The sequence below is a fragment of the Myotis davidii genome, unplaced genomic scaffold (assembly GCF_000327345.1).
Source record: "Myotis davidii unplaced genomic scaffold, ASM32734v1 scaffold9, whole genome shotgun sequence".
Taxonomy (NCBI): Eukaryota; Metazoa; Chordata; class Mammalia; order Chiroptera; family Vespertilionidae; genus Myotis; species Myotis davidii.
In genome coordinates, this window is record NW_006299435.1 from 1,096,730 (window position 1) to 1,107,053 (window position 10,324).

The 10,324-nt window shown below is 38.2% G+C and overlaps 1 protein-coding gene across 1 annotated transcript in view; it reads right to left on the bottom strand.

Moving 5' to 3' along the window:
- Positions 1–755: 755 nt before the first annotated feature.
- OSBPL11 (oxysterol binding protein like 11) overlaps positions 756–10,324 on the bottom strand; it is a 99,538-nt gene continuing 89,969 nt past the window's right edge. The window contains exons 12-13 of the mRNA XM_006775007.2: positions 7,618–7,771; positions 756–2,383 (exon numbers count right to left, since the gene is read on the bottom strand). Of these exons, the coding sequence (XP_006775070.1) occupies positions 2,318–2,383; positions 7,618–7,771 (220 nt within the window). The 3' untranslated portion in view covers positions 756–2,317. The remainder of the gene's footprint in view (positions 2,384–7,617; positions 7,772–10,324) is intronic.

Sequence of the window (10,324 nt, forward strand, 5' to 3'; positions counted from 1 at the left end):
TTCTGAAAAGGATGCATAAGATGATTGCTTGCTGCCAGACAGCTAAGAGCATCTTAATTTACATGTTATTGCCTCCTACTGGCCAAATACCTGAATAGCTGTAGGCAAATTCCCCAATCTCACAAGGGATTGTGTATAGAAAATCCTACCCTTTGATGTGTATATCTCCACCTTGCCTTAGGACAAATTGCAACTGGTCAACCAGTCGTTCTGGTTGTTCAGTTGTGATACTTTCAACAACAGAGACTAAAAGAAAAAAATAAACACAACTTTAGCCCAGCCCTAGCCAGTGTTGCTCAGTTGGTTGGGCATTCTCCTGTGCACCAAATGGGGGCAGGTTTAATTCCCATCAGAGCACATACCCAGGTTGCAGGTTTGGTACTCCATCCATGTTTCCCTCTATTTGTCTCTCTCTCTTCCTTCCTCTTTCTGGAGATACAAATATGTAGCAATTGCTACAAAGACTCATTTCCCTGGCTAAATATTAAAAAGGTGTAGCTAAAAATAAAATAAATAAACAAATAAATAAACAAATAGGAAAAGCCTAGCTCTTGTCAGGTGGACAAATAACATGGGGAGATTTCACTAATAAATGTACTGTTTTTCATAAGAATTTTAAACTCATTAAATTTACTCCTTTAAGAGATTCCTGAAGATTTAAAGAGAAAAATTAATGTCTTTCAAATGTACAGGGCAATAACTCCACTAAAATATGAAATTCCTATTTCTTTCCATTCATAAAACAGACAAAGGCATTATTGTTCTCTAGTTTTATTATTTTTCAATCTGCCCAACACATGAACTATAACTTGGTTTGAGATTTTTTCAGTGCATTTCACAGCAAAAATGAACAAGGGAATCATTAAAATGGTTGTACATAAACCAATTATTTACAATTTGTTCAAAAAATTATTTTGCTGTTTTTCTCCTATTAACCCCTTCAATAAAACACAATTTATCAGAGCACAAAGCTTAAATTTCTAATGATGATGCAACAGATACAGCCACCTTCAGTGGCTGGTGAATAACAGGTATATATTACACACACTGATTGGAAGACCACATCAGAAGAAACAGAATAAGGCACCACTCTTGGAAAATTAAGGTAGCTTGCAGTAACAAGTATTGAGCACCATAAGTAGGTACTCAATAAATACTTGAATGAATGATGAGAGCTATAATTAGCACTATTCTTTTAGTTGCCAGAAATTCTTTAACCTCAATAAAACACTTATTTAAAAAGATTTGTACCTGGATATAATTTCCTTATATCTTTTAATTTCATGCTCTTTCTTCAGCATTTGAGTTTCCTTGAAAAGAAAATAAAACCATACTATACACGCTCTCAGTCACATATATAACTTCTGAATTACTGACAAATAGGAACAGTTGTTTTAAATTTTGAGTGAACAGAGGTAAGATAAAGCATACTCATCCAGAGGGTAACACATAATACTGTATATTAACCTACAAGTGGAAAAAGGTAACAGTTTTATTTCTTAATATCTGCTATGTTCTTTAATGCCTCAGTTCTTGAGAAAGACCAAAATCTCATCATATTGACATGAACACATTTAAAAAATTGTCTCTCAAGTGAAATATTTAAAACTAGGTATTGAAAAATGTTCTGAAATTTTTCAAGTCAATGTTGTTTTCAAGTATATTAAAATGCTCAGAAGAAAAAGTTCTCCATGGTTATAATTTGAATCAAAAGAGAGTTCTGACAGAGGTGGATAATGCATAAGATCCTGACACAAGCACACAGTCTCTTTGAAGGAATAGAATGCCTTGTTAGTACGACCTGGTTGATTTTTTTTTTTTAACACTGATTTCAGGCACAATGGCTGAATCCACTTCTGGGTCGTCTTTCTCCTCCTCTTGGTTTATGGGTAGTGAATACTTAAGTTATTGACAGAAAGCAAAGCATAGTCTCTGAAAGAGACTTCACTTTTCACTATAAAGAAATGAAAGTCATTGAGTTTTTCACTGTTGTGTTTATCTGCTGCCCCCATGCAAAAACAGGGGGTTTAAATTTAGCTTTAGGAACAGGAACTAGATAAAGATCAATCATTTAACAAGTCAGGTGAAAGGTTTTCTGATGATATTGCTCACGTCACATAGACAGGTTGGTGAGAGGTCCATAGTGCTTCTTCAACACTTTGGTCTTGCTGTAGTTCTATGGTGCCCTAATAGATACATTCATGTTTAGCTAGTTTCAGTCTGCAATTAGGAAGTAGGTCACTCAGTGCAATAACTCCAATCTGGGAGGGTTTGGGTAAACAGAGAAGAATTTCATTTGGTTGAGTCTTAGTGTGTGTCACTCTGCTGGTTGTGTTGTTGGAATTATTTTCCAAAGGGGTTTGTGATAAACCCAGCCATCTCCCTGAAACAAGTAGAAGAATAAGTTAAAGAACGATTCCTCTAATATTTTCAGAAGCAGTAACCAGAATTAGAAGCAACACCTTCATTGAAATGGCATTCTGTTCTCATATTTAAAAACTAGAGTTTCTGTAAAGAAAAAAAAACCCTCTGTGGTTAATTATGACATAAAACAATGCCTGTGGCTTAGCTAGAATTGGGTGAGCATTCTGGTTTAGGGGATCTAGTTTGTGCCCTACAAACACTTTCTTTTGCAGAGTCATCTGTAGTAATTCTGCCAATTTTGCCAAAATGTTGCAGACTGAGGCTCACCCAGAGTGATAGATGAAAGGGCGAGGGCTACGCCCTCCATCTTACCCCGGATCCTCCATTTTTGGGCAGCAGCCTTAGCCATGTGCTTGGCAAGGAGCTTCCTCCTGGAAGCCCAAGCCTCTGCTAGCCACACCAGGATTTCTTTAAACTAACCAATGACAATCAAGGGAAGTGCACACCATAGGTACGACCACATCCCGTGTAACAAGACACCGACTTGCGCCTGGCCAATCGGCAGGGCCCACAGTCCTCTCTCCTCCCCTTACTCCACCCCCCTATAAGACCCCTCTTCCCACAGGGCTAGCTCTCTCTGCCGCTTGCCGCTGCGTCGGTGAGTGTGGTCGGGGAGCCAAGCTAGCTCGAATAAAGACTCTTTGCTTTTGCATCGGACTTGGCTGGCTCCCTGGTGGTCTTTTGGGGATCCTGAAATCTGGGCATAACAATAGACAGCAGGCGGAGCATGAATAAATAGTCATGAACATACTACCTGTTCTCTCCATCTCAACTGGCATCTCTAGTATCTAAGATTGTTTCCTAGTTCTTTCCTGACTCAACCTCATTAGTTTTCCCTTGTTCCTGTGAATAGGATACCACAAGGAGATAAAGTCAGAGACTGAACTAAAGACCAAGTGAGGAAAAGAGAGCTGCAGCAAATGCATAATACTAGGGTGGGAGCTTGGCAGAATTGAGGTCCCAAAAGCTATGACTGGAGTTCAGTGTTTATGGGAGTAGGAGAAGTTGGCAGGATTTGAAACTCTGTCCTTAACCCCCACATATCTTTCAGTTTATTTATATTTTAAAAATATTTTTTATATATTTACTCTACCTTGTTCCAAAAATGATTTAAGGCCATCAATTATTTGGCTCATAGTGACAAGGACTCTCTCCTTGACTAAGTCTTATCTTGGCCTGCTGAGCCCAGTTTTGGCAAAAGCACATCCTGATAAACCAGTTTATCAAGAATCACCTCATTCTTAATAGCTAATCAAACTTCTCTCATCCTTAATATCTAATCTAGTGTCTCTTTTCCCTCCCCCCAATCCATGACACCCAAACAAGTTCCTCTTAGTAATTTTCCATCCACTTCCTCACCCTGCCCATTGGCTATAAATTTCCACTTGTTCTATATTCAGAGCTGAGTTCAATCTCTCTATTCTATGGCAATAGTCTTGAGTAAAGTCTTCCTTGCCATTTTTAATGTATCAGAATAATTTTTCTTTAACAACAGCAGCCATTAGGTTGTTTATTACAGCAAATCACCTGGTTGTTAATTCTCAGCACCTATACTTGTCTTTGAAAAAAGATGTGGCTACCTAACTATAAAAGGCTGGTTCAGAAATTAAGACATGCCATCTGAACATCCATCTCATTTTACAGATGAAGAAACTGAGGCTGTGCGAAGTGAAATGAGTTGCCCAACTTTACTAAGGAAGAAGCAGAGTACTTTTTAGTGCACCTCCCATATATTTATCCACATTTTACAATGAGGAAACTGCAGTTCTAAGCGTAAATAAACTATACAAGGTGAGAGCTGGGGCTCACACTTAGTCCATCTGACTCCAATATGGTCTATTGTTCTATAAAAGCCACCCTGCTTACATTTATATACAACTTCAGAAATGTTAAACATTCACTTAGGAGGACACAAGTAATAGATCCTACTGGACATGTATAATAAAAGGGAGTGGAAGACATCATACATTAAATGTCAGAAATAGGAAAAGAAGGTGGGTATAATTAAATGATTCTAGAACCACTTTAAGTTCCTCTATACTTTCTAAGGTTACTCTATCTTCCTCTTATACCAACTGACTCTATTCTTTACTCCTCCACCTAATTAAGATCAACTCCTCCCTGGTCTGTAAGCATGAAAGTACAAAACAAGTGGAAAAGCCTTTGCTTTCAGGCTTTATGAAACGTCTAAATGGAGTGCCTTTTTCCACTTAGGATCACAGGGGAGACAAAATCAACTTTCAATAACAGATGATACTTCTTAGCAAAGGGCCATGCACAATGACAATAGCTCCAAATCTGCTATGAACTGTGTGGTACCAACCAACTTCAGCTAGTTGCCATCCTCATCAGCCTCATGTGTACTCCACAGTGCTGTTCAGATGTGATGGCACACATGGTCCAGCTGCACATAGCATGCAACCTGGCTGCTCCATGGACTTAGGGAATTAACATATGACACAAATCTAACCATTATGCTGAATACTGTGCCATGGCACATCATTTAGGGAGCCCTGCTAATACCATAGTACCCAAAGGGGCCCAAACCTGAGTCAGCATCTCTAATCTACAGCAATTTTCAACCTTTTTCATCTCATGGCACACACAAGCGAATTACTAAAATTCTGCAGCACCAAAAATATATTTCTTTGCTGATCTGACAAAAAACAAAACAAAACAAAAAACAGTTATAATTTTAATTGATTTACAATGATAATAATAGTAACTACCTACCCTTTTTGCTCCAAAGTGACTTTTTAAAAAATCAGGTGTCTATGCTTGTATATAAATAGGATTTCTGGTACTAAGAATTAACCAATCAGAGACAACCTTATTATGTGACATAACCAATAAGATGCAACTCTGTTATATGACCTATATATTTATGTTTCAAGACACTGTTTGTGTTGGCTATTGTCATTTTTTAAATTGACAATCTAAAAGAAAAGAGGTACTGCATGTTTTAAAAATTCTTGCAGCACACCAATGGAAAATCACTGTCTATACTATCAGGTAGTAACTTATGATTGGAAGAAATTTTCTATTTTATTGGATAATCAACATATCTTACCATCACTTTCTTTTTAAAAAAAATATTTTATTGATTTTTTTCTAGAGAGGTAGGGAGAGGGATAGAGAGTGAGAAACATCGATGAGAGAGAAACATGGATAGCTGCCTCCTGCACACCCCCTACTGGGGATGTGCCCGCAACCAAGGTACATGCCCTTGACCGGAATCGAACCTGGGACCCTTCAGTCAGCAGGCCGACGCTCTATCCACTGAACCAAACTGGTTAGGGCTTGCCATCACTTTCTACATTTCTCTATCCAACACAGCAAAATGTAATAAAAGATTAAGTGGTAGGCTCTTAATTACATCTGTCAAATAAAGAATTGAGCCCTGGCCAATTTGGTACAGTGGCTAGGGTGTTGGCCCGTGATCAAGGGCACATACCTTGGTTGCAGGTTCCCCAGTCTCTGTGGGGGTGTTTGCAGGAGGCAATCAATTGATTTGTCTCTCTCACATCAATGGTTTTCTCTCTTTCCCCCTCCTCCCTCCCTCCGACTCTCTCTGGAAATCAATGGAAAGGATATCCAGAGGATTAAAATTTTTTTTAAAAGAATTATTGAGAAGAAGTATACACGCAAGAAAAGGGTGTCTATCTTTTAAAATGCCATTGGTTGTATCTTTCTTTTTAGCCTCAGAGTTCATTCTTAATGATTTACAGAAGTCCTGCCTTATAAATTTTTCTTTCTAGAACCTATTTCTGGTACATCTGCTTTCTTAATGAGCTTGAAATGAAAAAACAAACAAACAAAAAACCAAGGTTACCAGACTAGAATTTGAATAGTAATTAAAGGGCTTATTCCTTTATATAAAAATGCAGAGATATAAAATACTTTCCCTTTTTATTTCTATCCATGAAATGGTATTTATATTAGATATCCAAAGATTAGAAAATGAAAGCAATGAAACTACTATAACAAACTGAGATTTTAAGAGCAATAACTATGTAAAAATCACATGCAAATTACTTTTTCCAGATTCTATCCTGATGGGCCAACATTAAAATTCAATGTGTGTCCTTAGACTTGGCTATAGACAATAAAACTTTTCTTGATATCAGATCTGGTTCATTATTCACCTTTCTGAGTCCTACCAGAAAATAATAAACAAAACAAAATCTTTAAATTTAGAAAAGACTTCAGAAATCATTTAGTCTAACTGTAAATAGTGCATTATACTCTTCTCTTGTATAGGTCTAGGAGTGGAGATCACATTACCATAAAATCTACTCTGCTATTACTGTATTTTTTTTAATTGTTATATAATGTCTTATGTTAAACTCAAAATGTGCTTCTTGGTAGTTTGGGCTTAGCTCAAGTCTGCTGTTAGAATTGATTAAGAAGTTCTATGTGAGACCAGCCAAGGTGGTTCAGTGGTTCAGCATTGACCTATGAACCAGGAGGTCACTGGTTCGATTCCTGGTCAGGGCACATGCCTAGGTGGTGGGCTCGATCCCCAGTAGGGGGCGTACAGGAGGCAGCCGATCAATGATTCTCATCATTGATGTTTCTGTTTCTATCTCTCTCTCTCTCCCTTCCTCTCTGAATCAGTAAGAATATATTTTAAAGAGAGAGAGCTATGTGATATATTTGAAGATGATAATGAATAAATTTGAAGATGATAATAAATAGCCCTTATTTTCTATTTTTTAGGCTAAATACGCCACTTCATTTTTTCCTTAAATGCTGCAAAAATTCTAGTCACTTTATTATCCTTTGTGTAGCCAATTAAGTTTCTTATGTCTCCCTTAAAATGTGGTCTCTGGACCCTAGCCGGATTGGTGTAGTTGGTTGGGCATCATCCATGCACGAAGGGGTTGCCAGTTTGATCCCAGGTAGGAGGTGTGCTGGAGTCAACAGTTTAATGTTTCTCTCTCTCAATCTCTCCTGCCCCCTTTTTTACCCCTCCCCCCCTTTCCTCTCTAGGATCAATTAAAAGAAATAATCTAAATCATTTGAACTGCTGGTTAATTATTTTTAACAAATTGTGAGCAGCTCATAAAACAGCTCATGCTTAAGCTGGGCTATTTTCAGAAATGAAGGTGTGTAATGACAATCAAGAAAGCTTAGTAAGCTAAAGTGCCCACTAAGCAGACGAGTTTTGGTCGGAAGACAAGGAGAACATACCTCTTTAATAAAGTACTTGGTTTTCCAGGGTGTGCCCGTTTCAATACGATGCCTTTCTTCAGCCCTCTGGCGTTCTTCCAGGGTGCGTTTATGCTCTGTGGCCTTATCAATTTCAGATTCCCTCAGAGAGTCAGTCACATTTTTCCACAATCGCCTGAAATCAGAAAACCACACATTTCACAATAAAAATATATTTTATTGATTTTTTACAGAGAGGAAGGGAGAGAGATAGAGAGTTAGAAACATGGATGACAGCCCTAACCACTTTGGCTAAGTGGATAGAGCGCAGGCCTGCAGACTGAAAGGTCCCAGGTTCGATTCCAGTCAAGGGCATGTACCTTGGTTGCGAGCACATTCCCAGTAGGAGATGTGCAGGAGGCAGCTGATAAATGTTTCTCTCTCATCGATGTTTCTAACTCTCTATCCCTCTCCCTTCCTCTCTGTAAAAAAGAAAAGAAAAGAAACATGGATGAAAGAGAAACATTGATCAGCTGTCTCCTGCACACCCTCTACTGGGGATGTGCCCACAACTAAGTTCATGCCCTTGACCAGAATCGAACCTGGGATCCTTCAGTCCACAGGCCGATGCTCTATCCACTGAGCCAAACCGGTTAGGGCTTCACAAACATTCTTAAACGAAGATAGTAAATAGAACTGATACCTTCAAAATCAACAGCAATTTAAAAAAATTACATTTCCTAAATCAGATCTATAATTTCATCCCTATGTTATAAGAATACTGATATCACATTGCTGATGTTAATGTCCTGTTATCAATTTTTTGCAGAATATAAATACTATTTTCCATGCTGCCTGAACTAATTTATATTCTTACCAACGGTGCAGTATCCCCGCCCCCCTTGGATTCCACATACAACTGACATTATACAGTGTTTGTCTTTGTCTGGCTTATTTCACGTAGCATAATGCCCTTAAGGTCCATCCATGTTGTCACAAATGGCAGGATTTCCTTCATTTTTTTTTTATGTCTGAATACTATTTCCTTATATATATGTATACACACACACACACACACACACACACACACAACTTCTTTATTTATCCATCGATGAACACTTAGGTTTTTTCCATTTAAATTTTACTATTTGCAACAAATAGTCTCAATTTCTTTCTTTGAAGTGCTATGTTCGCATTCTTCATTTGTAAGAAAAATCTAATAGTGAAATTAGAACAGCTACAGTTTGTCAATCATTCCTTTAAGAAAAATTGGTGTTTCATAAGGAGTAACTTGCTTGTAACTAAGACAACTGCACAAATGCTTTCCCTCCAGATAACCAACCACTGTGCTTCAGGATTTAGCACAAGTGCTTTATGCCTACTCCCAATGTGTCATGTAAAATGTTAAAAAGATTTATTTTATAAGAAACTGGCATTTTACAAATTGCAAGTACACAGTAGTGAAGACTACAATGACTACTTGGTGTCCAATTTGGTGCCATTGCCTTGATTAGTGTTAAGGCCCAGCAGTGCTACCTACCATTGCTTTGGCACTGGCAGCAGAGGAAATAGGTAAATAACATCTTAGCATTATTATGAAAAAAAGAAAAAAGAAAAAAAGAAAGAAATTGGAGATACTCTGAAAAGATCTCAAGGATACCAAGGATCTGCAGACCAAACCTGGAGAATCTCTTCTTTAAGATAAATACCTAGAAAATTTTTTTACTTCAATCACTACTGTTTTATTTTTTGACCCAACCCCAGTCTTTGGTTAATGGGTATTTAATTCCTTTACTCATCTAAATTGTATGGTTCCATTTATGTGATTTAATTTAATATATTTAACTAGAGGCCAAATGCACGAAATTCATGCAAGGGGCTTGGCCCTGGCAGCCCCTGCTTTGTCCGGAAGGTCGTTCGGCTGTCTGGTCTAATTAGCATATTATGCTTTTATTATTATAGTGTTTTCCTGTATTTTCTTTGTTCCATTTAAAATTGATACAGTAATACTTCCACATGATACAAAATGCAAGCAAGGGTGATCTCTTTCCTATCTCAGATCCCTGTACTTCTTTCCAGAAGTAACCACTGTCAACACATTTTGGAGGCTGTACCTTATTAACACATTTAGATCCACTTCACTTACTTTTAAAGGCCTATAACATATATTGCCAAAATACTCTACAGGAAGGCTGTTCTAATTTACCTTCTAACCTGCTGTATGAAAATGTCTATTTGCTCACTTTTCCCTCAAAAGGGCATTATTTTAAAAATTTGTCTTATTGTTTAATTCATATTTCTTTGAATTCACATTACACTGAACATTTTTTTCATTTCTTAATGGGCATTTTCCTCCCTATTTTTGTGAGCTACCTCTTACCTCTTTCTGTCCTTTGCCCATTTTTCTACTAGCGGGGAGGGTGGTATCTGTCTTTTTATTAATAACTAGAGGGCCGATGCATGAAATTTATGCAGGAGTAGGCCTCCCTTCCCCCGGCTGCTGGCACCGGCTTCCCTCTGGCACTTGGGACCTGGGCTTCCCTCGCAGCCCTGGCTTCGTCTGGAAGACCTCCAGTCTTATTAGCATATTACGCTTTTATTATTATAGACTAGAAGCCTGGTGCACAAAAATTTGTGCACTCGGGGGGAAGGGGGGGTCCCTCAGCCTGGCCTGTGCCCTCTCACAGTCTGGGACCCCTTGGGAGATAACGACCTGCTGGCTTAGGCCTGCTCCTGGGTGGCAGAGGGC